Source organism: Galleria mellonella, unplaced genomic scaffold, assembly GCF_026898425.1.
Source record: "Galleria mellonella isolate WM207_F2 unplaced genomic scaffold, CSIRO_AGI_GalMel_v1 utg38, whole genome shotgun sequence".
Lineage (NCBI taxonomy): Eukaryota > Metazoa > Arthropoda > Insecta > Lepidoptera > Pyralidae > Galleria > Galleria mellonella.
In genome coordinates this window covers 1,209,378-1,237,130 of record NW_026442090.1, presented here as the reverse complement: position 1 = coordinate 1,237,130, position 27,753 = coordinate 1,209,378, and the positions used below count along the sequence as shown (strand labels likewise).

Genomic DNA, 27,753 nt, shown 5'->3' with positions numbered 1-27,753 from the left:
TGCCATCAAATTTTTTAATACTAAAACAGACATAATTGTTTCCACAATTATCAGTTTCAACTGACAATATTATAAGTATCAGAAATAAAATAAAACTGGCATGGGCATTATTTCTTCTTTCTCTTGCTAGTACTAGGTTTTTCTTTAGCAGCATTTGATTTCTCTTTACTTGAACCTGCTTTTTCTTTATTACCTTTTTCTGATTCTTTTTTCTTTTTCTGTAAGAAGAGTAATTGGATTAAATTATAATACACTAGAGGGTGTCACGATTTAGAATCCTGACATCAAAAGATTGTGAATTTAATTAAGATACTGGAGACTCGCTCCATTTTGCACAGGTAAATGGCTAGAATATCCCTATTCTTTTTTTAAAATAAAATACAGCCCAGTTAATCTGTTAATACAGCTTTCTATAGATAAAATAATTTTGAAAATAAAATCAAACAATTGACCAATCCCTTTAACTAAAAATTATAGCTTTTCTTTTACCACAAAGGTGGCAAACAAGCATACAGCCTGTCTGATGATAAACGGTCACTGTAACCTATGGACGCCTGCAAAAACAGAGATGTCACGTATGCGTTGCCCACCCTGAAGAAACCTTAGTATACCCTGGGAAGAACTCCATACTGTAGTCTCTAGGGGAAAGTTGAAAACATATTATAATAACAACTCGCCTTAATAAGAGCATCATTCTCCGGGTCACTGTCTTCAGCCTCGTCCTCAGGCAGCCCGTCGTCCTCGTCGCCGTCTTCAGTCTCGCGACCTCGCCGGTGCTTGATGCTGCCCGGTGCGTATGGGAGTGCCGCTGCATTCTTATTGTACGTACGTGTCATAGCCGCTTTTACCTGTTAGCATGATGGAAAAAGAAGATATACTGCTTGTAAGAAAGATGGGATTTTGTTTACATAAATTCTGCAAGAGAAAGACTTTGCCAGTTAATCTGCGTATGTTATATGGGTATTAGTGCATATTATATTCGATTATGAATGACAATAATTTAAATAAGAATTTGTTAAAAAATATCAGTTTTTAAATTATGAGATCTGGGAGATTTTTACTATTTAAGGTTTCGCCAATCTCCCTTTTAAGAAAGCATCTCAATATCTTATCAAATTTTGCCATGATGGTGAGATAAAAAAAAAGTAATTAAATAAAGAAAACACGTAAAAAAATTGGGAAAAATACGTAGTAAAGTTTACTAGGTACGTACCTTAGAGTCAATTAAAGCCATAGGGTCCTTCTGTCCGGGCCACAGCGAGAGTTCCGTCAACGAATCCAGATCTTCTCTAAGGAGGTGGTACGATTCGAGCACCTCTAGTGACTTTTCTATGCCTTCGCTTTTCTCTTTGATAAGTGGCATAACCACAGCGTCGCGAAGGTGAGTGCAGTAGTCGAGGAAGATTGATGATTTTGAACCAGACGTGCTGTGGAATAAAGTTCAATGTTTAAAAAACATTTATAGATATTATTTTGATCTTGAAATATATATTCTGGAACAGACCGTAGATAAGAATAGGAATGTAAAGAAGATATTTATTTTAACTATACATATCTCATTTTATCAATCAGAATTTGGATAAGAAGTATCTCAAGTATCAGTGTAGGTTATAATCAGAGTGCCAATTTTTTTACAAATCTGTTCAGCCGTGAACATGGTAGAAGAGTAGGAAAGATTCAAACATTTTATACATTTATAATAATACTATCTGCCTGCCCCGGTTACGTACGTGTGTACTTTTTGCGTACGATTTTTCGAACATTGCCGGACCATTACAAATAACACAAAAGAAATGTGCGAAATAGATGGTCGTTCTGAAGTGACACGCTTACATACGTTCTGCAATTGAGTTTTATTTATATACAATAGTACAATCCTTATTATAAAAGTGAATTTGTTTGTTAGCTGTTAGCACATTAATCAATGACTATGAAATTTCGTATATAGGTACTATATGGGATGGAGATTATAGGCTACTTTTTATCCCAGTTAATGAAAATTTCTCGGTCACACGGACGAAGTCACGTGTAAAAGCTAGTTGTTGTATCAGCTATTAACTGTCCACTGCTGGACATAGCCTCCCTCATAAGAGAGGTTTTGCCAGTAATTGCCATGCTTGGTAGGCGGATTAGCGACAGCAGTTTGGCTTTTGGTGATCTTTTAAGAGGGACACTGCCGCCCATCCCTCCACCATAAGTTCCCTTAGTCGTCTCTTACGACACCCATAAGAAAAGAAGGGGTGGCCTATACCATGCCAGGATCTCTACAACTAAGCTAGTAATTAATAATAAAACTGTTGTCTACATATCTGTTTGTAGGTTTGGATCTTTGTCCAAAAGACTTTATCCTAATTCCATTCTTTCCTTTCGCAGTGGAATAAAAGAACCACTCACCTGAGCCTCGTATGCGCATGTATCTCCTGACAGAGGCGTTGCATTTTGGTGGCGCGTGAGTTCTTGCCGAGCCAGCCGGGGAACTGGATCTGACCGTTCACGTGGCCCGCCATCGCATGTCCCGGAATCACAGAACTGTACATTGCCTGAAGGAATGTAATACACATGATTGTCATAATAATTCACTAACTAATCGTGATGGGGGAAAGGGATTGTTAGTAATGGAGACTGAGAATCCCATTGCTAGCAATATACCCAACCAGGTCGACCTCCTCGCGGTTCTCCCTGTCAACTATCATGGTTAATTCCTGATGAATTCATCATGATGGGCTAACTGGTCTGTTTTCATTCTCATCTAACATCCTTCACTGGTGCTCCGCCAGCGTATTCCGTTAACGCAGGCCTTAGGGGTTACCATACCATTTGCACCCATCAAAAAAAAAAAAAAACTAGTAGTGATAAAAAATGTATGTGATGAAAATGGAATTGTAGCCCCGCTTGTTTTATCATTATATATTGGCGAGGCGCCAATAAAAAGTGAAAGGCGAGGATGAAGTCAGAGCAATTGACTAAGCGTTATATACCCAACAGGAATTTACTACTATGATTCCCAAACGGAACCATACAGAGTTCGACTGGATTATGGTATTTTTTTTTAAATAGCTAGCAACATGATCGATACACTTTATTACTATTTATTGTAAATGTGTAATTCAGTTGTATTGTATGCCATTTGTTATGTTTTTTACTTGTTATGTATTTGTTTTTGTTTAGTTTGTATTTGTATTTGTTTAGTTCTGCTACCATTAGTATGTGTGCGGCTGCCAATATTCATGGATTGACTCCTACTAGGCTATTAATACACGATAGCCACTAAATTATAATACTAAATTTGCATGCCTTTAGATAAGGCGAAATGTGTAGATCGTATATATAGAATATTTAAGACCATTATTATTACCACATTTCGAGCAAATAAATAAATTATTATAAAATAAAATTAATAAGATATATAATTAATCTCTTTATTACTAACGGATCCTTAATCCTCTTTTATCTAATAATGGGCATACGCACGGGTCTATCTTAGAAATAATAGTAAAAACATTCCCGGCTATCAATTAGGGATAGGTAACATCGATACCGCTCTGATATCTATATATTGGGTTCCTTTTGGACATAACCTATTTCAATATCGCTACACCAGTTGGATATCTGTAATAATTTCGATCGGGTTCCTTATTTCGATATTATATATTGGATAATGGAGACTTAATGTATTCGTATGGTATAGTATTCATATTTTACCAGAGGGAGACTTTGTACAAAAGTCGATTGCTTGGATACCTCTATCCCATTCGTGTTTCAACCGTGAAGCAGCTGTGTTTGCATGGCTGTGTTTCGGTTTAAAGGGTGGGATATGGCGTGAATTTACTGGGTACAGAGGAATAATACCTGAGTTCTCAGGAATGGCAATGCATGGGAGAGTACCATGGGGGAATCAGTATACTCTATTGTCCACGATACTGCTCATATCTATAGGCGACGGTTACCACTTTTCATCAGGCGGGCCGTCAGCTTGTTTGCCATTCTAAGTAGTATAAAAAAAATCTTTAATAGACTATTATACATATATTGTAACTACAATATATAGATATTGCATTATATACATTACCCATCTCTACTATGAATGAATAAATAGAATAGCCAGATGCAATTATAGTTTTTTATATGACTTAGAATGGCAAATAAGCGCATATTTTGTCGAGCAATTCAAATTGAAACATAATCCCTACATTGGATTCTATATTATATTTATATTCAGGGGGGGGCAAGCGTATCATATATTTATAATATTCGAATCAATTTTGTTTCGATATTTTACATCACCAGAAAGTTAGTTAATTGACACAACAATTTCTGAAGTTGATGAGATTTGAATTCACGATTTTTACTAGATAGATCAATGAACTAAGACACTGTAATGTTTTAATATACCTGCATTGGGAGTAGCGACCAGGCCTGGGCGCGGCGTATCCTCGCGTCTACCAAGTCGCCTCGACTAATACTGTCCGCTGCTTGACTCAATCGATCCAGTACTTGGTTCCTAATAACAAAATATTAAAATTTGTAGAGAAATCTGTCTAATATAACGATGAGGAAGCATGCCTGATATGGCCTGTTATTTTTTATGGGTGATAATGGAATGGTAACTCCACCCGCGCTATTGGTATATACCGGCGGGGCACCAGTGAAGGATAATAGGTGAGGATGAAGCAGGTCAGTTAGCCCATCGTGACGAATTGAACAAGAATTGTTTACGATGGTTACCAGGAGGAACCACGTGGAGGTCAACTTAATAGGGCATATTGCTAGCAATGGGGCTGTCAAACTCCATTGCTAACAATCCCTTTCCAGCCGATATGGCCTGTTACGCCATCATTATATTGAAGTATGATAAAAAGCATCTAAAAATATTACAAAATTGTACATAGAAGTCACGAACGGCAGTGGGCTAAGCACTGGAATTAAGCACAATGGTTTCCAGGCAGGACCGTGTGGAGGTCAATCAAATAGGTATGTTTATTGCTAGGAATAGGACTGGTAATCCGTATTACTAACAATCCCTCCCCCCACCCTTCCAGTTGTGTTAAGTCGTATCATGCTAATGATTCTTGCACCAGCGTTAAAATATCAACGCGCCAAATAAATAACTGAGATAATAACCCGTTACTTGTGAATATCAAGTTCAAACAGATATTACTCACAGACACAAATGTAAGTTATAATCATTCATAAGCAGTATACATACACAGTATAATAATAGTTTCAAAGTGCTGTTGGGGCTACTTCGCTTTTGTAGCGCTTCTAGCATGTTTGCTAGAGGAGATATAAGGAGAAAGAGAACTGCATCATTGCTACACAAAGTTAGGACAAGCACCAACAGCATTCTAAAAGTAATAGAGAAATATAACTCGCCTATAATTGGGCATTTCATTCAGATGCTGATCTAGTCGGCTGGCTCACATCTGAGTGAACTGCTTTAATTAATTTGCTTTTCTTTTTCACTAACATAGTTTGTAAGAAAACTGTTACTAACAAAATGGACCAAACTGTAGTCTGAGTAATAACGTATATTATATATTATAAGCTTACACGGGGCAATCTGGTGCCACCTGCAGGTAGTTCTCTTGCACGAAGAGCGGCGCGAGGCTGTAGTCGTAGAAGAACAAGTCGCTCTTGTCGTGTATCGACATGGTCTTGTGCTCTTTCGCGGTGAACACTTTCCTTATAGCTTCCCATGGCCCCTGAACATGAATAAATATAAATCCCATCAATAACATTAAATGGAAAAAAATTAAGTCTCGCAACATAGTTCTTTTAATACAAAAAGCTGTGAGATCTTATGTAAAACAAAATCACTTATTTCAGTTAATGGCTATAGAAGCATGTATTCCACAATTTTGTTGTAAATTGTTATCTAATCTATCAACATTTGTATTGACCGTATCAATATTAGACACCTTTTTTTTTATAATAATTATAATGACAATTAAACGACAACACAATTACAAAAAAAAAAAATCTAATGTAAAATCCACTGTTTCGATTATTAAGTAAACCTAAATCATGTACTTAAGAGTAAAGTATTTTAGTATAAAATATGTTGCGGGATCATTGCCGAGTTATTATAATGATTATAGAAATAAATATGTCTAACATTGGTACTATAAATGTTGATATGCTGTATATATATATATATATATATATATATATATATATATATATATATATATATATATATATATATATATATATATATATATATATATATATATGTATATATGTATATTTGTTCTGGCATCATGTGAATTCTACTGCACCAAATTGCATGTGGTTTTCGTAGTAGTTTTTCTAAGGGTGTAACTTGATACTCCACCTAGCAGTGGTTACCTACTTCTTTGATTTTTATGTGTAATTCATATGTCCACATTAGGAAGCAACTGTTAGTATAAAAAATAAATAAACATGCCGCGACTATAAGCTATCAGTATTCACTCACTAATTTAATATCTTTTTTTATAGTCTTGGCATCTTTCTTCAATCGCTCCATGTCAGTGAGGTCCGAGTCTACAGCCCACATCGACAGCAGGTTTAGGGTCTGCCTGACATCCTGGTTGGAAGCCACGATTAGCTGAGTCAACGCCTCTTGTGGAATCTTGATGTTCTCTTTGAAGCATATCGTCATCATTGCTGACTGAAATATGTTATAATATAATTTAGTTATTTTACTACTAATTAGCTTATTTATAAAAACTGAAACCTTTACCAGAGGAAGAGTTTGTACAAAAGTCGTTTGCCTGGGTATCTTTGTCTCAGTTGTATTTCTATCGTGAAGCAGTGGTTTACATAGCTGTATTACGGTTTAAAGGGTAGAATATGGCAGTGAAATTACAGGGTTCTATACCCTAGACATAATACCTCAGTGCTCCAAAATGACATCGCATGAAGTATCATGGATTATGAACGACACAGTATCCTCTGTTGTCTATGGTACTGTTCATGTTTATAGGCAACATTTACCACTTTCCATCAGATGGGCCATCAGCTTGTTTGCCATTCTAAGTTACATTAAAAGAACCTTCGACAAACTTATGTGATAGAGTATTTTGTCATTTGTTTTCAAATAGAGTATTAAGAGCAAAATAAAAAGATTTCAATAGTTAAAATAAGTTCGTCAGATATTTGGCGTGTTTAAGAATAAGGGCTAAATCTTACAGTGAAAAGATTTAGTAGACGATCCTGGCTGGTCATTGGGGTCGGCTGGGGTATCTCTGGTGAGAGCCAAGATACGCTTTGACTAGACATAGATTTTGATTCTCATCTATATTTTGAATTCAGAGCGCGACCATCAGCAGCCATGATTACGACAGAAACATAATTCTGTACTTTTTGAAGTCTAAGTCAATTATAAATTAATATTATAAACATGAAAATTTTGTTCCTTTTTTTAATTGTAATATCAAAAAATAATTAAACGATTTTAAAAACTCTTTCAACTATGAAATATACATATACATTATCAGCAAATTACCATGTAGTTCCAACATAGAATGTGCCAACCCTTCCTTTCCTTTAAAAACAGTATACTCTGTTATGGTATCTATGTATGTCCATGGTACTGCTCATGTCTATAGGCGACGGTTACTACTTTCCATCATGACGGCCGTCACGCCGCAGGGGTAGCAGTGTCACTATTAAAATATTACTAGAGTCTAACTATGGTTGCGAACCCATCTTCTAAGCATGACAACTAGTGGCAAACCCCCTCAAGGGAGACACCTATGTTCAGTAGTGGACAAACGATTGATATGTTTATCAGCAAATAATTGGGTTTTAATTTAATAAAAATATATATATATATATATAAAATGCTGGTACGGTTCGTCGCTTATGAAGTAACTGTTACCTTGATTTGGTCGACCCTGGGCCTGTTAAATCTCAGGTCGTAGCAGTAGTTGACGAAGTTGCGCATCTTCTGACTGTTACGGTCGTTGCACATGCATATTATGGGCACAGATGTCGCTTTTATCAAAGAAATCAGCTCTTGTAGCCCGCCTGGAAATAACAATGTGTAGCTTAGTAATCACATGAGCACAGGATAAGTAAGAGTTGAACAAATTATAAATATATATCTAAGAAGGAGTTCCAGTCTAATAAAATAAAAAATAAGATTGTATTTTATTTTATTGATTTATTTTATTAGTGTGTTTGTGTGTTTTAAAGAAAAAATTCAACTTTATTGTGGCAACATCAGTTATTTAGATTTGAAAATAAACTACTGTAGCGATTTTAATAAAATTACTATGGGACTAATCTGTATTTCAGATAAATGAAATTTTCCAAATCGACTTATAACTGACGGAGTTAGGAGGTAACAAACATAAAAAAATATATAACCGAATTGAGAATCTCCTTCTTTTTAAAATCGAATCGAGGTTGAATAAAAGAAAATTATAACTTTTTAAATATTAACACAAACTGAGTACTAACAATAAATCTTTAGGTAACTTGAAATGAAATGAATAAAATAACAAATAAACAAATAGCATAAACTTAATAACATAAATAACACTGTATCATAAAATAAAGATAAGGAATTAAAAAGTGCTATATTATTATTACCTAAACTATATCTGTATACATATAGTAACTATCGTGGCACAGTAATACTATATATTGCTTTACGTACATTCTAGTTCGATTCTCAGTCGGATGTACCAGCTTTTTGCTCTCTACTTCGTACGCATGGACTTCAGTAGGAAAAACTATTAAATAAATACACCACTAATAGATATTTCAAAATAAAAAAAAAATTCAACAGATTTTAAGTTAGACCTTCAGAAATAGATGTGTGAAAACCGTATCCAATTTGGTGTATTATTTTTCACGTAATGATATAAGAAAAATATAAACAAACACTCAGACAAAATTTCCAAAAAGCACTGTTTTGGCTTCTATTAATCCTTTTAAGACAGACATTGTCGAGGTACAGTGTTATTTTATTACCATTTAGTTCGATTATTTGGTTTGTATAACCAGCCATTGTATGATATTGAATTATAAAGAAAAATTTATGTCAATGTTTTGAAATATATCGTATATAATAAAGATTTAGTTTAGTAATAAGCCTTAGGTGGTACTATTTAGGCTTACCTCGGTCTTCGTTGCCGGCCATGCCGTCCACTTCGTCCATCACCAACACGTGTTTCTTAGTGACCGCTTGTTTACCGGTATTACCTGTAAATATGCATATTATAAAACCACTATATATAAATTGTTGTTGTCGTAGTTGATGTTTTTATTATTATGTTATCGTTGTCGTCGTTGTTGCTGTTGTTGTTGTTGATGTTGCTGTCGTTGTTGTTGATACTGCTGTTGTTGTTGTTGTTGCTGCTGTTGTTGTTGGTGTTGCTGCTGGAGTTGTTGTTGATGCTGCTGTCGTTGGTGTTGATGCTGCTGTCGTTGTTGTTGATGCTGCTGTCGTTGTCGTCGTTGTTGCTGTCGTTGTTGTTGTTGCTGCTGTTGTTGTTGGTGTTGCTGCTGTCGTTGTTGTTGATGCTGCTGGAGTTGTTGTTGATGCTGCTGTCGTTGTCGTCGTTGTTGCTGTTGTTGTTGTTGCTGCTGCTGTTGTTGTTGTTGTTGCTGCTGTTGTTGTTGTTGTTGCTGCTGTTGTTGTTGTTGATGCTGCTGGAGTTGTTGTTGATGCTGCTGTCGTTGTTGTTGATGTTGCTGTCGTTGTCGTCGTTGTCGCTGTCGTTGTTGTTGATGTTGCTGTCGTTGTTGTTGTTGCTGCTGTTGTTGTTGGTGTTGCTGCTGTCGTTGTTGTTGATGCTGCTGGAGTTGTTGTTGATGCTGCTGTCGTTGTTGTTGATATTGCTGTCGTTGTTGTTGATGTTGCTGTCGTTGTTGTTGATGCTGCTGTCGTTGTTGTTGATGCTGCTGTCGTTGTCGTTGTTGTTGATGTTGCTGTCGTTGTTGTTGATGCTGCTGTCGTTGTTGTTGATGCTGCTGTCGTTGTTGTTGATGTTGCTGTCGTTGTCGTCGTTGTCGCTGTCGTTGTTGTTGATGTTGCTGTCGTTGTCGTCGTTGTTGCTGTTGTTGTTGTTGTTGCTGCTGTTGTTGTTGGTGTTGCTGCTGGAGTTGTTGTTGATGCTGCTGTCGTTGTTGTTGATGTTGCTGTCAATGTTGTTGATGCAGCTGTCGTTGTTGTTGATGTTGCTGTCGTTGTTGTTGATGCTGCTGTCGTTGTTGTTGATGTTGCTGTCGTTGTTGTTGATGCTGTTGTCGTTATTGTTGATGTTGCTGTCGTTGTTGTTGATGCTGCTGTCGTTGTTGTTGATGTTGCTGTCGTTGTTGTTGATGTTGCTGTCGTTGTTGTTGTCGCTGCTATCGTTATTGTAGAGGTTGTTGTAGTTGTTATTGTCATTGTTACTGTTGCTGCTGCCGTTGTGTCAATGTTACTGTCGTTGTTACTACTATCATTATTATTGATGTTGCTATAGTTATTGATGATGGTATTATCGTTGTTGTTGTTATTGCTATAATTATTGTTTATTTTGCTATCGTTGTAAATGATGTTGCTATCGTTGTTGTTGATGTTGCTATAGATATTGATGATGGTATTATCGTTGTTGTTGATATTGCTATTGTTGTTATTGTCATTGCTGTCATTATTATTGTTGCTGTTATTGCTGTTGTCATTATTGTTATTTATTAAGATATATATAATATATATAAATACTGTTATAATATTAAAAAATATGTTATATATCAACATACAACTTTTATAAATCCTATAACATTCTAGTTCTAAATATCTAAATATAAATAATAGGTGAACACTGAATTAAAATGCTATTGCTGATGTTGCTATCGTTATTCTTGTCAAAGCTATCATTGTTGCTGTTGTTATTGTTTAATTTCAAGATTCAAGATTTATTTATTTGTAAAACATGCGTATAAATACATGCAAATGTTGACAATATAATATCGTTCGATATGTTTAGCCTGTACAGCATACAAAAATATGTAGTTACACATATAGTTCACATTATACATCAAGTCCATTTTATACCATTAATCGTCATCATATTACAAGTTTAAATACATTTAAATAAATAATAATTGTCCGACAAGAATAAAAGAACGATGTCACAGTGTTGTTAATAAATATAAATAAATATTCCTTTTGTAAAATTTTATCATTAAAGAATTCACATACATTATAATAACATTTATCGATTAAGAATTTTTTTAATTTATACTTAAATACATTAGTTGGTGCATCCTTTATAGATTTTGGTATTTTATTATAGATTTTTGGTGTCATACGTAATGTACTATCATGCACAAGTTTTGTACTAGATTTTTTTAGATATAACTTATCATTATCACGTCGATTGCCTTTAACAATTTCTGAAAGTCGTGGAAACAAATTCTTATTAGTTTTAACAAATACACACACTTCAAATATGTACAATAAAGGTACTGTCAATATATTATATTATTTGAAATACGACATACAACTATCAGTATTTTTAAGATTAAACATGGCTCTTATGCACCTTTTTTGAGTTTTAAATACAAATTCTTTCTTCATTGAATTTCCCCAAAATATTATGCCGTACCGTAAATTTGAAGCAGTAATACCATGATATGCTGTAATGAGCGCTGATTCATTTACTATAGGAGACAATTTATTAAAAGCATAAGCCGAAGAGCTCAATTTCTTGCATAATTCATCTATATGATCTTTCCAGTTTAATTTATTGTCTATTATAATACCTAGGAATTTTGTATTCCCTACAATTTCTATATCACTATTAAGGTAAGAAGCACTAATAGTATTTAAAGTCCTTTGACTGAAATGCATTATATGTGTTTTATTAATTTTTATTTTTAGATTATTATTATCCAACCATTTAACTATATTCTTCAAAGCTTGGTTTACATCATTTTCATACTCATCAATACTTTGGCATTCTATTGTTACTGTACTGTCATCAGCAAAAAGTGACATAGGTTGCTTTGTTATTTTGGGTAGATCATTTATAAACAACAATGGGTCCATGATACTACCCTGGGGAACATCATACAAGACAGTTCTCTGGTCAGACATACAATTTTTTTCAAGTTTGGTTCTATTATTTTAGTTATTTGAGTACATTGTTTCCTGTCAGTAAGGTGAGACTTAAAATATAGTAAATTTAAAACATTACCGCTAATAGACCATAATATTTTTTAAAGTTAAATATTATGGTCTACGTAATTAAAAACTTGAGTCATATCACAGTAAATGGAGCAAACCGGTGTACTTTTATCCATATTTGTCAAAACAGTGTACAAGAAATCATAAATTGCTAAGTTCATGTATTTATTACGTCTAAGTCCTTTCTGATCTGATGTAAATAGATTTTGTTTTTCAAGGTACTCGTATATTTGTAAATATATGTTTTTATCAAAAATTTTTAAAAATGTTGTAAGCAATGCAACTGGTCTAAAACATTCCATTGAATATTTATCGCCTTTTTTAAATTTCATTATTATTGATATCGTTATTATCGATGTTGCTGTCATTATTGTCAATCTTAGGTCATCGTTGCAATATTTCCGAACCGAAACAACATCGTAACCTTCAATAACAGATTATAAATATTTCCTTTTTGCCTTGCGAGTGCTCTTGGGCGTACAATTGTTGTAAAAACTCTATAGTCGTTTTTATTAATGTTCTATAATCAAAATATTAAATACAAAAATATAACAATATAATAATTTATGACAGTTTGCTATTCTCTTCTAAGCTTCACATAATACATACATTTTTTATTATTCATCAAAACTGAGCTTATTATTTTCAACATTCGTTATCAGCACGAGGTAAGGAATTTATTTAAAAGATAATTCTACTCATTCATAATGGCTGGGATGAATTTGAATTGTATAAAAATGTTGGTGAAACGTGAAGATTATACAGCATGGAAATTCAAAATGAGAATGCTGTTGGTGCACGAAGAGTTGTGGAATACAATAGATGGTTATGAATCGTCTGACGATACACCTTCCCATGTAAAAGCACGTAATGACCAGAAAGCATTGTCAAAAATTTGTCTTTCTGTGGATGGTGCGGCAATGACGCATGTGAGGACAGCAACGTCAGCGAAAGAGGCATGGTATGTATTACAAAAGGCATATGAAGACCAAAGTCTTGGTCGGAAGTTGTCATTGGAGCGACAGCTGTACAGGTACTCCCTATCAGATTTTACCGATATTGAGTCGTACATTAATGCAGTCATGACAACTGCCCAGAATTTGGCAGATATTGGCAAAACAATTGAAGATAGCTCTCTTGCTGCGATTTTATTAGGTGGACTAACATCTCGTTATGATCCACTGGTAATGGCTCTAGAACATTCAAACCTCGAAGTAACATCAGAAATGGTTAAGACGAAGTTATTGAGTGAAATGTCAAAGATGGCTCAAAATGATGATGTTGCAGCGTTTCGTACTTCACAATTAAAAGCGAAGACGAAGAAACCTATTATATGTTTTAAATGTAGAAAACCTGGACATAAGAGCCCTAATTGCCCTATTAAAAAGGTAAAAAAGGTAAATATGTCGAAAATTGAACAAAACGTAGAAGATACAACAGATTGCTTGTCTGAAGTGGCTATGTCATCCCTAAATAACCAGAACTCCGATAAATGGATAATCGACTCTGGAGCATCGGGACATATGACTTCACACGGTGAATGGCTAAAAAATTATCGTTCTATAGATAGTGGAAGCATAACTGTAGCAAACGGACAAAAATTGCCAGCTGTGGGTATTGGTGAGGTATCAATAAATAGCAACTCTGTAGTATCAAAAATAAGTAATGTTATTTATGTTCCTAGTTTAAAATGTAATTTACTTTCGGTAAAGAAAGTTGTCGAAAAAGATTTTTCTGTTGTTTTTGATAAAAATGGTTGTAACTTTTATAAATCTTGTGATGTATCTTTTGCTAATAACCCTATTTTGCACGGTTCTTTTAGTGGTGGAATGTATAATTTAGATTGTTCTATTAACTTGCCACAAAATGTTTCAGCCTATAATGTGCACTCTGAACTCTCAAATTTTAAAATTTGGCATAAGAGATTAGGACATCTCTGTCGCATAGGTATGGATCTACTTAGAAAAGGTCTAGCAGTTGGAGTGGAGTACAAGGAGGTTGACAAGGAACCATGCATACCCTGCGTGGAGGGTAAGCAAGCAAGAAAACCTTTTAAACGGTTGAAAAGTAAGAAAGCTACGTCAGTACTAGAATTAATTCACACAGATTTATGTGGACCATTTCAAACAACCTCTTTTCAAGGTAATAAATACTTTATTACTTTTATAGACGATTTTACCAGGTTTATATTTATTTATTTTATATCTTCTAAGACAGAAGTCAAATCAAAGTTTTCTATTTTTCAATCTCTTGTTGAACGTGAAACTGGCTCAAAAATAAAAATAGTGCGATCTGATAATGGATCTGAGTACGTCAACAATGAATTTGCTGATTATTTGGCTTCAAATGGTATCAAGCACCAAACTACGATGCCCTATAGCCCTCAGCAAAATGGAGTGAGTGAACGATGCAATCGTAGCATTATGGAGAAAGCCCGTTGCATGTTGTCTCATGGTTCACTTGCGAAAGCTTATTGGCAAGATGCTGTAGCGACTAGTGTTTATTTGAAAAATAGGTCGCCACATCGTGCTCTTAATAAGAAAACTCCTTTTGAGATATGGTACGGATCTAAACCTAACTTATCTCATCTTAAAGTCTTCGGATGCAGAGCTTTAGTTCATGTTCCTTCTTGCCAAAGAACTAAGCTAGATATGAAAGCAACTGAACATATTTTTATAGGATATTCAGATGATCCTAGAAGTTACTACTTCCGAAGTGCGAAAACACCTAGAAAGTTAGTAAAATCGAGAGATGTAACTTTTTTTGAAGATAAGTTTACAGGACTAACAATTGAAAAGGCAGACGACGTAAACTGTGATACAAGTTACTTATTTTCAAAGACCTCATCCTCAGAAGAAGCTTCATTATCTTCTCCTTCAATTGGCGGAGGTGGTGATATAGCAATTGAGGAACAAGATCACAATTCAGTCAGTACTGAAGAGGTACGCAATCAAGGAATGGAGACTGTACATTCAGGTAATATAATTAATTCTTCATCTCCGTCATCGGGTTCTTCAAGTAATTCTAATGATGATAGATCTGGAAGAAGGTACCCTGAAAGAATACGTAAACCTCCAAACTATTTTTCTTATAATACTCTAAGCGATGATCTGCTGTGCGGTGATCCTTTGACTTATCGTGACGCAATTACAAGAGATGATAAAAATGACTGGATCACTGCCATGAATAATGAGTATGATGCTTTATTAAAGAGGAAAACTTGGGTATTGGTGGAAAAACCAAGCTTTAAATCTTGTATTCCATCTAAGTGGGTTTACAAATTGAAAAGAGATGCTGAAGGAAATATAGTCAAATATAAAGCTCGTTTAGTAGCTAAAGGTTTTACACAAATAGAAGGTGTAGACTATTATGCGACTTTTTCTCCCGTTGTACGCTCCTCATCGTTGCGAACGCTGTTAGCACTAGCAGTACAGGAAGGATACAAAATACGTCATATGGATGTAGATACTGCTTTTTTATATGGTGATTTGGAAGAAGAAGTCTATATGGATCAGCCAGAAGGGTTTGTCCAGAGAAAGGAAGATGAAAATAAGGTATGCTTATTGAAAAAGGCCTTATATGGTTTGAAACAAGCTCCGAGAGCTTGGAATATAAAGTTAAAACAAACTTTGTCAACTATTGGATTCACTCAAACACCATCAGAACCTTGCGTGTTTACTAAAAATATTTCGAATACAGACTCCTTGGTTATAGCCATATATGTTGATGATCTTTTAATTATGTATAAAAATGAAGTAACATTTGACAACTTAAAATGTGAGTTGGAAAATTATTTTTCACTTAAAGATCTTGGTATTATTAATTATTTCATAGGCATAAATATATCTTGCCGAGAGAATATTATTAAAATATGTCAAAGTACGTATATTGAAAGTTTGTTAAAAAGGTTTGAAATTCAAAACTGTAAATCGGTTTCAACACCCCTTGCTCAAAAGAAACTGGAACCTAGTACAGGTGAGTCTAAATGTTCCTATCAGGCATTAATTGGCTGTCTTATGTATTTGGCAGTAAATACAAGGCCTGATATAGCTTACGCAGTGAGTTACTTAAGCCAATTTAACTCCAATAATGATCAATCTCATTGGAATGCTGCTAAGCGATGTCTTCGATATTTAAGTGCAACTAAGCATGTTGGTATTTCATACAGAAAAACTGAAGACTCCTCTATACTGCGTGGTTACTCAGATGCTGACTTCGCAAACTGTCCTGTTAGTCGTCGCTCATATACAGGATTTTACTTCGAACTCGCAAAAGGCCCTATTTCTTGGGAATCAAGAAAACAGCCTACAGTCGCATTATCCTCTGTGGAATCCGAATACATGGCGCTATCAGCAGCTGCTAAGGAAGGTTGTTTCTTAAAACGTTTTGTGGCAGAAATAACAGGTAAAACTCTAAATGTTGTCATTTTTTCTGATAGTCAGAGTGCCCAGAAACTTGCGTTGAATCCAGTCCATCACAATAGAACTAAACATATAGACGTAAAGTTTCATTTTATTAGAGAAAAAGTAAATGACAAAATTATAGAATTAAGGTATATGCCCACTGATTCACTACCAGCGGATGTTTTGACAAAACCTTTAGGTCATGTTAAGCATTTACGATGTATGACGAATATGGGCATTGGGTAACCTTTTATCTTGTTATTTTTGTACCAGTATTTTTGTTAAGTAATATTTTTGTTATATATATATTTTGATTACGGGAGGATATGTTGTAAAAACTCTATAGTCGTTTTTATTAATGTTCTATAATCAAAATATTAAATACAAAAATATAACAATATAATAATTTATGACAGTTTGCTATTCTCTTCTAAGCTTCACATAATACATACATTTTTATTATTTATCAAACCTAGCTTATTATTTTCAACAACAATACCTTTAGCATATCCAGATAGTGAGGTAGTAGTGAGCAGTTCGCCAATTTGTTCTTTAATCAGCGTCTTGTTTCTAGTGTCTGACGCGTTGAACTCCACCATGTCGAAGCCTAGTTCCTTGCACACTAACGCCACCGTGGTAGTTTTACCTGTAAATGTTTCACTATTTTTAAAAAAGTTTCATCTTTAAACAATCTCTCACAACATTTCCTTGATTTCCGGTGGTGAGACGTAGCGGAAAATAAACATTTAAATAAATCGTAATCGATAAGTATTTATTTCCAAAAGAGCGTACTTTCTTAAGGTGTGTTTGAAAAGAATTCTTAACTAAGAACGCTTATTAGCCCTTATATATGTATAAATATAAAAAGACAGTGCACTTGTATTATATAATATATATATAAAAGACAGTGAGTGTTTGTCACCGTTTAACCGATCGTCATAAAGTTTGAAAACAACAAATATTATTTGGGATGGAGAAAGTCACAGGCTGACACTATTTATTCCAGTCACGCGAAGAAAGTCGTGGGTAAAATCTAGTTGAAAAAATATGTCTACGCAACATACCAGGCACTTTACTAAAACCATAGACTAACAGATTTTTCTGTTAAGATAGAATATTTCTTTGTCTAAACATGCTATATTATTCAATGGTGTACATACCAACTCCTGGCGGGCCGGAGAGTAGCGCTGCCTTGTAATAACCACCGTCGTCATTCTTCGCCCATGGACTCGGCTTCGGCAGCTTAGCTTTTCTATTCACGTACCATTTCGTCAGCCAGTTCATTAATCTGAAATATTCGTATTTTATTTTTTACATACCTGAGCTATCTTTAAAATAAGGATGAAATTTTACGATAGATAAACACTAACCCCAACTATTATACTGTTATTACTTTCTTTCAAAGTAGGAATTTAGTGTACAAGAAAGAGACAAAACAGTTTTATGGCTAAAATAGGTATTGGGGGGTTTGACATTTTTACGGAATTATGTGTAAATAGCAGAAGAATTCTATTAAGTCGTAAATAGAGGCATCTACTTCACCTATTACCGCTACCTGTTTGCGTTTAGTGTTTTGGTTAAAAGTATGTTTTTTTTTTTGTGAAAATGTCTTTTTTATGAAATTAAATTATAAAACCCCATCTCTATAATGCATTAGATTATTCAATATGAATTTCTTCGCATTTCAAAAGTTTAATGTTTTGGTTATTCTGACATTACCTTCTAAAATTACGATTAAGATTTACTGTACTAATCTGTAGTTGCATATTTCAACATTTTCAAAATGCTGTTTCGGTTGAAGGGTGGGATATGGCAGTGAATTTACAGGGTACAGAGGAATAACACTCTCTAACAATCAATAAGCCCTCAGAAATGATAATGCATGGGGAGTATCATGGGCGAAACAGTATACTCTGTTATGTCCATGGTACGGCTCGTATCTATAGACGACGGTTACCATTTTCCATCAGCTGGGCCGTCAGTTTGTTTGGCATTCTAAGTTGCATAAAAAAATGTTTTAACTTGGTTACTTTACACATACATAAGGGCGTGTAATTATTGAATAATACTGCAACATTTACATAGTAAGACAATACATATATAACAATAGTAGATTTTTTATATTATATATAAAAGAAGAGTCATTTAGCTTACTTATTAACGTTGCTCGCTTCACCACGTTGTCCAATAATACTTTTAACACTTTGCGGTTTGTATTTATCAACCCACATCAATGATACTGTAGATGGATCGCTCACACTTTTCATAGAAATAATAGACTCGTTTGAAGTCGATTCACTGTTCTGTTCCCCATTTTCTTTATTTAACTCTTTTACTTTTGTTACTTGTCCGTTTATTTTATTTGAACTTTCTTTTGTATCATCATCAGAACTATTTCTTGTTACCTTTTCTTCTAATCTCGATTCTTTATCTAATTTTTTAAAGCCATTTGTTTTTTTCTGTGGTGTTTTTGCTTTTTTAATAGGAGTTTTTTCTTTTTTTATATCTACTTTTGCTTCTGTGGTATCTTTATGCGGTGGGTGTGCGATCATATCGAGGAATTGATCTTCATTTATTATTTTAATACCTAATTCTTGGGCTTTGGCCATTTTTGCGGGACCCGCATCCGACCCAGCGAGCACGTGGGTTACCTAAATATTATAAATTTCTAATTAGAATTCACTATAAGGTTTATCGGCGGTTAATCACCAATATTTCCGAATATTTATTGAATAATTATAAAAAAACCTTCCAAGTTACATATCTCCATTTTTTTTAAATTTATTTACTGTTCATTTTATATTTTTTATTACAGTGACTTTATATTGCATAGAAAAATAATTTTTATTTCAATATTATTGATCATTGATATTGAAAGTGTTTTACTTTTTATTTTATCATCATCATCTTATTAGCCATTGACTATTCACTGTTATACACATGAACATAGAACTCTTCCCATAAGGGGGGTGGTGCCAGTGGTTACCAAGCGTGGCGGGCGTATTGGTAACCGTATTTAGGCTTTGATGATGTTTAAAGAGGAATACTGTTGCCCATCCCTCGACTATTAAATTCCCTGAGTTGCCCCTTACGACACTCACGAAAAAAGAAGGCGTGGCTCGTTCTATGCCGGGACCACACGGTAATTATTTTATTATATTTGGAATAAATCCAGATACAAGAAGTTTTCTGTGTCTGCTGTAATTTTTTTCCATGTTAGGAGATGTTTGTAATTTACTATAGGTTATGTAAAATAATTTAATTAATTAACCAATACATTTTAACAGGAAAAAGAAACTTTGAACAAAGTTTCTTTCATCAACAGATGTTTAACTTAATACCTTTTTGCTGACTCCACTTTTGATGCAGCCTCCATATTTGTTTATGGCTGCAACAATTTCATCCCTTTCAAATGAGTCTAGCACTCCAGTCAATAAAAAGGCATAATCTTTAAGACAATTTGGTGGACCCTGGAAATAAATATGTAATCACACTCATGCTTCTAGTTTTACTTCTTCTGGTTCTACATGCTTCTAGTTGGAAATCTTGAAAGATAACTAAAGTATTTAAACTGGAAACTTTTTTTTTAGACTTTTGTTATTAATTGTACATTATAATATAATTCGTTTCTGATCAATATGCGAACCTGTGAAATTATAGATAGAGAATGTTTTTTTTTTAATTAGAAAATTTCTTGAAAATTTTTTTCAGTTACTTACTGAAAAATAAGTAACTTTTGCATAATGGTTTTAACAACAAGAATTATTTTCTTCAGTTATTATTGTATAACTATATAATTAATTATAAACATATTGTATAAACATTCAAAATATTTTTTTTCCTTTAATTATTAATATATATATATATATATATATATATATATATATATATATATATATATATATATATATATATATATATATATATATATATATATATATATTAATATTAATTTTACCTCGGGTATCTCTTTACTTCCCAGATGTTTGGGGCCAGCCCTATGTAAATACTGCTGATAAAGTGCTGCCGACTGCCGCCGTCTTTCATGTCTCTCTTCATCAGTCAGTGCTAAACAATAAATATTAATAGTAACCAATTGATCTCTTTAAAAATTTTAGTAACTTGCTCCTTAAACCTTATTTAAGGAAATTTGACATGAAGCTCGGAGCTACTATGAAACATAAACAGTTTAAGAACAATAAGTATTGTATTAGTAAAGATAATACAGTAAAATAAAGATAAATAAAATTCATACTACAGCATTCAAATATTTATGAAATTATTCTAAAAAAGAACTAAAAATAGCAATTTTTTAGAGATACATTTTACAGTAATAACTATCTTTTTACCCACTACTTCATACCCTTAGCTATCAGAAGTAGGAAAATAATAATAATAATAAACTCTTTATTGCGCACAACAGAGATGTATACAAGGAGTATTTATAAAGAATGTGCATATACAAAAGGCGGCATTATCGCTAAAAGCAATCTCTTACAGACAACCTGGCATAAATAATGGATAAGTACAGAGAGAAAGGTAGATGGCGCAAGACAGACACAGTAAATACAAAAAAGAAATCAAACAAAATTCAAAATATTCTAAATATAAAAATAAGATTACAATACATAAACATACATATATAATATAAATAATAATACATAAAAATAAATAGGTCGAGGTAAAACACACATAGTGGATTACAAGGAAAACCAATGTAATAGTTCACTTCCAGTTGATTTCCTGGAAACTTCTACTACACAACAGTAGAATACAACTGTGAATACTGAATCTGAAATGGTACAGTAGTTTTTGCGTCATACTGCGACAAACATACAAACAAACAGAGAAAATTTCTATAAATTATTGATTTCACTTCTATTGCAAGGGCGATTATTGCAGGACCCCTCATATTTTTTCTTAATATCTGGATATGTAGATACAGAAATTGTCTAGTTACTATTTTATTAATAATCAAGTTGAGATAATAGTTTTACTTAAACTTAATTGCAGTTATTTATTTAGCAGTATTTACTTACCAGACTCATTTAAACTTTTATCATGTTTCTTTTTCTTGTGTTTTGTATCTTTCTGGTCTTCTTCAACCTCCATACAACTATCATCAAAATATTCACTAGTGTATATTGTTTTAGTTGTTTCTGTATAATTTGTTTTCACTTCCAAATTACTAGTGTTTAATTTTTTCTTTTTATTCTTAATGTCGCCATTGTTTTCTTGGTGGTTGTGTTCACTATCAACAAATTCAGCAAATTTTCTTTTATTCTCATTTTTTACGTTATTATAAATAGCTCTACTAGACTTTTCCTTTGTAAATGTGCCATTATCTTTTGATTTACTTAATTGTTTATCCTTGATTGGTGATACTTCATTAGCATTAAATGAAAATTTATCTTTGACATGATCACTTTTTGATTCATTTATGGACTTTATGGGACTTTTTTCTTGTGGTGATGATTCTTCAATATCAAGTTCTAGTAAGCTTTTATCAAATTCCTCATCTGAATGTATACCAAATTCAGTTTTTCTTTTTTCTTTCTTGACTAACGGTTCGCTCCTTTTTATAGGCTCACTACCAAACAAATCAACAGCTTTCACTTCTTTCAGAACAGGTTTTTGTGGTGGTTTAGCTTTTCTACTGTGAGATTTGTTAGACTCATTACTCAAATTGTTCTTTTTCAATGTAAATATTTCCTCATCGGAATCATCTCTCAAAACTTGTTTCTTTCTTGAAATCTTTTTCTGTAATTATTCATATTTTTTGTTAACTTTTAGAAATTATTAGAAATATAACATTGAATTATTTAGTAATTATATTTCTATCTATCTATCCTATTTAAGAGCTGTGCTCTTGTCGGTAGAGCTCTTGAATTATATTTGGCTTCTATTATTTTTTTAATTAAAAAAACTTAAAATACACACCTTATCTTTTATATGGACATCTGGAGACTCTGGTATAACATCATCATCTTCTTCTATTTTAGGTTTTTGAGGCTTTTTCGGTTGGAAAAATGATCTGATATCCTATTAAATTTAAATATAAAAATGAAAATAGTTCTAAAGATAGTAAAACAGTTATTCTGCCTTGTTTCAAAATATGTATATTTTGTATATTATAATTTATTATTCTTATTGCATATAATTTAATATATTAAATAATAATTAAATAAATTTTATTACTAATATATAAAGGGAAAAAGAATTAAATTACACATACTTGTATTTAAGGAATAATAATTGTTAATGTTTGTTAAATACTATAATTGCTACTTGATTGCTTTTGTTTAAAATATTTATAATAATAAAAAAAAAATTACTAAAATGTAGTATAGTGTATAATAGGAATGTGCATTATTGAGTAACATGTTGGTGACTGTACACTAACATGTTATTCCACTATATACATTACCTGTCAAATTAACAATACAATGTTTATTTCCCATGTGTCATCACATAGATATCACTGTATGAGGGTTGTGACCTTTGTATATATCTATTCCATAAAATTTTACAAATGATGATTATTATATCAGTATTCATATTATACAGTATATTATTAACTGTGCACTGCAGAACAAAGGCCTCCACCATAAGGGGATTTTACTAGTAGTTGCCACACTTGGCAGGCGGGTTCGTAACCACAGTTAAGTTTTCATGATATTTTTAGAGAAATACTGCTGGCCATATTTCGACCATTAAGTTCTCCTCTTTAACACCCATAGAAAAGGAAGGAGTGGCCCCTTCTATGCCGGGACCACACAGCACATCAAATGGATATAGCAGGCTATTATTATCTTCATTATATTTATGTCTCAGATTATATAGATTGAGCATCGAGTGTAAAAAGATGAATCAACTTTTAGTCAGCCAAACATCAGATTGTCTGACTCAAGTTTTTTTTTTTTAAATTACAACAAACATACTTTTTTCTATGTTGCAAATAGATTAAAAATTTCCTAGATAAGGTTTCATTTTAAATTAGAATTAGGAACTATTTTTTTAATAATATAAATATACAAATATGTATTGCTTACAAATTAATATATATTAATTAAAATGGCTGCCATTTTTAATTATTTAAATTAGGAATCAAAGTATTCAATAAAGATAAGCATCATTATGAATCATTAATAACAGCTTATCTGGTTCTTTCAAATATATAATATTATAAGAATTTTGTAATACTTATTTTTCAATTTAACCTTTAAATAAACTTTCTCCCATATACTTAGTAGTAAATTTACATTATTGTAACCCTATTCTCATAGTATTTTACACAGAAAAAAAATTACCTTTCTTTAAATGAGTATTTGTAAGGGAACACTATAATCTAAGATATATATATATAATATAGTAAAGCTAATAATAGTATATTATCATCAATAATGGTGATAACATTATACCTTGCCTTGATTTATATTGTTAGATAGGTGATACAGTCTTGGTTTGTTTTGTCATATTATTAGAGAACAAGTACCATATAATACAACATCCCACTGCTGGGTATAAATATCTCCTCATTAATGGAGGGTAACGAGCTTGTTATCATCATTAAAACAAGGCGGCTTTTAATAATATTATTTTCTGTCATACTTTTAGTGAGCAAATACTGCATGATATAACATTCCCATTACTGGGCATAAGTCTCTCCTTATTAGAGATGGATAATATGGTGCTATTAATGGTGACCAGATGACTTAGAGATGTATTTTACCATCTCTTATTATGTATATGCATTATATGTTTTTACTTAGGAAAATAATCCTCTTGCGAATTAGCATTTGCATTTAAATTGTATACTTACAATACACAACACAAATTAGATTATGAAACATGAGTATCAGACTAACATGGACACCCAGGTAAACTCTATATATAAAAAAAAGAAATAAAAGTAAAGGGTTGTAGGTTAAATTATTTTATGTAAATAATGGAACAAGAAAAAAAAAATAGCCCAAGACTAAACTGATAAGTTCATAATTTAAAAATAATAACATGCCAATGTGGTAGGAAATGCAACATTATTTTATCTTTGATTCAATTAAAATTGTATAACTCACGTAAGATTTACTTGCAAAAAATATGAAAGATATGAAATATTCATTCTATAATTTAAAATATAGATGGGTAAATTTAAAGTAACAGAAACTGTTTATTATATATTGGGACAGTAATATTTGTTTTGTATATTACTTACCCTTGACATTGTTGTAATAATATAACTAATTATAGATTTCTAGAGAGGCACATGATTTTACTTTTACTAGGTTGGGTATCTAATTCCAAATATTTCAATTTAAAGATAATAATTAATAAACAATCTGAAATCAAGCAAAATCGCGCAATATTTCTCTTTGTCTTTTCATTGTCAATGTCAGTGTCAGTTTTATTCTATGAAACAGCAAATGAAAATCGAAAAGCATAGAATAAGAATAAATAAACGCGACACTGGCAAAGTGGTTGCAAAAATAACAACCGATTAACATTGAAGAAAAGAAGAAAGATGAATAAATAGTACCAGTTTTATTGTAATTAGAATAAATATCGCTACTTTAAAGCCATCTAAAATGTATCCACGTAAATAAGACTACATTTTGCACGCCAGTTGCACAACAATGTGGCTAAATATGTAATTTTATAACATTAATTAAGATCTATTACAACCAAATTTATTTTTATTTTATCAAAATTTAGATAAAGCACTTAGGTAGGTACTAAGTAATAAGAAGGTCGTATCTATGCAGCTTATCATGTCAGTATCCAAATCCTTATATAAATTATTTTGCTTATATTTGAATAGAATCATACAGAAGTAGCATCTTGAACTAATAGCTAATCATCATCTTCCTACCCTAAAGTAATTATCATATTTTCCTTTAAAGCATCATTTTTTAAAACACTTAATATGATATTTAATGAAATAAAAAATATTATTAAATAAAAATTCAATGTTGTGCATATTTCTTATTATTGTTATTACTACCAGTGCGTGTGCTATCTCCAACAATGTAGGTACCGCTATATTTTACAATAGGGCAAGGTCAGACTGTTGGAATCAAGAGGATCTAGCCAAACTGCGTGCCCGTAAAACATTCGAACAACTTATGCCGTCCTCAGTTACGCCCGATAAAATCGATAAGAAATATACAAAAGATATTCTCCGGTATTTTCAGAAAGCACTGCAAATTGTTAAAAATAATGAAGATGTTTCTACTAGAGCAGTACTAAAAGAAGCGTTAGCAGATACCATAGGTGGATACTTAAGAAGCGAATTGCTACCTACTGTTCGTTTCGCCTATTACGCTGGTTATATCCCTTATAGAAATGCTAGACAATTGCACGACTTCTTTGATGAACTAAAGATGAATTTAAATACACAAGGTTGGGGATGGAAAGAACCGGATAAAGTGCCTTCTTGGTCAAACTTGACTGTTGTAAGGATCTTGATTGGAGCCGGCAAATTCTTCGACCCGTGCGCATGTTTGGTCACCATACGTGATTCTAACTCTTGTATTCATTTGCCGTTGCCCAAGTTAGATGACTATAATAGACCATCTGCAATTGCATTACCATTTAGAACGGGCGGTCTAGTAAGTTTATCATCACCTTACTCTCAGAATATCTTACTCAAGTACTATACTACTGTTTCGAGATGTATATTACATAATTCGCCCAAAAATTGCCGACATTCTGATTTCGTAAATTTTAATAATGAACTATGGCATTGGATGAAAAGAGAAGTTGCGCCGCATCTTGTAGATGAAAAACTTTATGCGGCCTACGGAGGTGTTTTACGAATAGCAGCGGCAGTGCAGAGTTACGGCAAAGGCCTTTCCCGCCGAAATCTTTTCGAATATGAAAGCGCAGGGTCATCATCCACCTGGAGTCCTTGGAAAACATTTACACAATCTTTTATATATATAAACGCCGATTGGACACCGCAATTATATATCGGTCTTGTTCTCTTAGCAGCATTGGCTATATGTATATTGCAAATGTGTTACAACTATATATTTGGAGATGCGAATATCTGCCATTGTACAGGTCGATCCAAGAAGTCTTTGATTAAAGATGTCGAATACAACAAAGTCGATTCAAGCTTTCCAGCAATATTATCAGCGCATCAAAGCGCTGTTTATTACAGCGAGAAAAAGAGAACGAAGCTACTGCCACCAAAAACAAAGACGTTTTCCCTTGGTTCGATTAGGACACAGAAAGTTTATGATCTGAATGAGAATACTGAAAAACTTATGGCTGTAATAATGAGTAGTAATGAGAACTCCATTGTCGAATCGCCATTACCGTCCAAAGATGAAAGCGATGATACTAGTAATGTAATGGACACCAGTCGTTCTAAACGGTCCAAAAGTCCGCCTAAATTGGAGACGTCAATTGCTCAATTACGTATTGATAAAACGTCGGGTAGGAATAAAAGGGGTACATCGCAGATGTACTCGACGAGCACTCTTACACGTTCAGATGTGACTTACTGTCGAGAGCTGCAGGAAAGTGAATCCGTTTGGACAGGGACCGAGAGCTGTACATGCAGCAGCCAATCGGCCAGCACTGGAAGCTCGAAATCTAGAAGTCGAAAGTCGCGGAGTAGTCGCGACTTAGCTTGGGCGCGCCGTGTTATCTCTAGACACTCGGCACAGAATCTCTCTAAATCCACCACTGGCACAGAACTTGACATCAAATCATATATGATACCACCTTCTCAACGATAGTATATGTATTTTATAAGTAATTTTAATTCGTGGGGACTTTTATTGTATGTATGTATGTATTGAATATATTGTATTCGTTTAAGATGTATTATTTAAGAATGTTATAAGATTTTTAAGAATTATATTATATTAAAGTTACAATGATATTACAAATTTTTCCTTTCCCTTTTAGTAACATATAATTAATATTTCATTAAAAAAGAAAACTAATCTAATTAACTATTAGATTGTCGCAATGTCTACCTGTATCTGTAGATCCACATGGGGGGGGGGGAGGATTGTTATTAATGGGGTCTAACTGACCCATTGCTATCGATACACCCTATCAGGTCAACCTCCAGACGGTTCTCCATGGAAACTATCGTGGTTAATTCTAATGGAATTCATCACGATGGGCTAATTAACCTACTTTCATCGTCACCTATCTGGTGCCCCGCCA

At 33.1% G+C, this 27,753-nt stretch overlaps 2 protein-coding genes across 2 annotated transcripts; one reads left to right on the top strand and one right to left on the bottom strand.

The window, feature by feature from the left end:
- LOC113523067 (replication factor C subunit 1) lies at positions 1-24,964 on the bottom strand. Its single transcript, XM_052897912.1, has 17 exons — positions 24,785-24,964; positions 22,510-22,611; positions 21,609-22,329; positions 20,528-20,637; positions 19,911-20,039; positions 18,724-19,220; positions 17,730-17,857; positions 17,069-17,215; positions 9,112-9,195; positions 7,865-8,013; positions 6,458-6,652; positions 5,551-5,702; positions 4,393-4,501; positions 2,395-2,540; positions 1,214-1,427; positions 678-848; positions 1-218 (listed from the first exon to the last, which is right to left on the bottom strand). Exons 1-17 carry the CDS (start codon positions 24,791-24,793, stop codon positions 108-110), a joined length of 3,174 nt encoding a protein of 1,057 aa, XP_052753872.1. The 5' UTR covers positions 24,794-24,964; the 3' UTR covers positions 1-107.
- A 263-nt stretch (positions 24,965-25,227) lies between these two features.
- On the top strand, positions 25,228-27,404 carry LOC113523052 (uncharacterized). The gene has a single exon (XM_026908915.3). It carries the CDS (start codon positions 25,536-25,538, stop codon positions 27,312-27,314), a length of 1,779 nt encoding a protein of 592 aa, XP_026764716.2. The 5' UTR covers positions 25,228-25,535; the 3' UTR covers positions 27,315-27,404.
- The last annotated feature ends 349 nt before the right edge of the window (positions 27,405-27,753 follow it).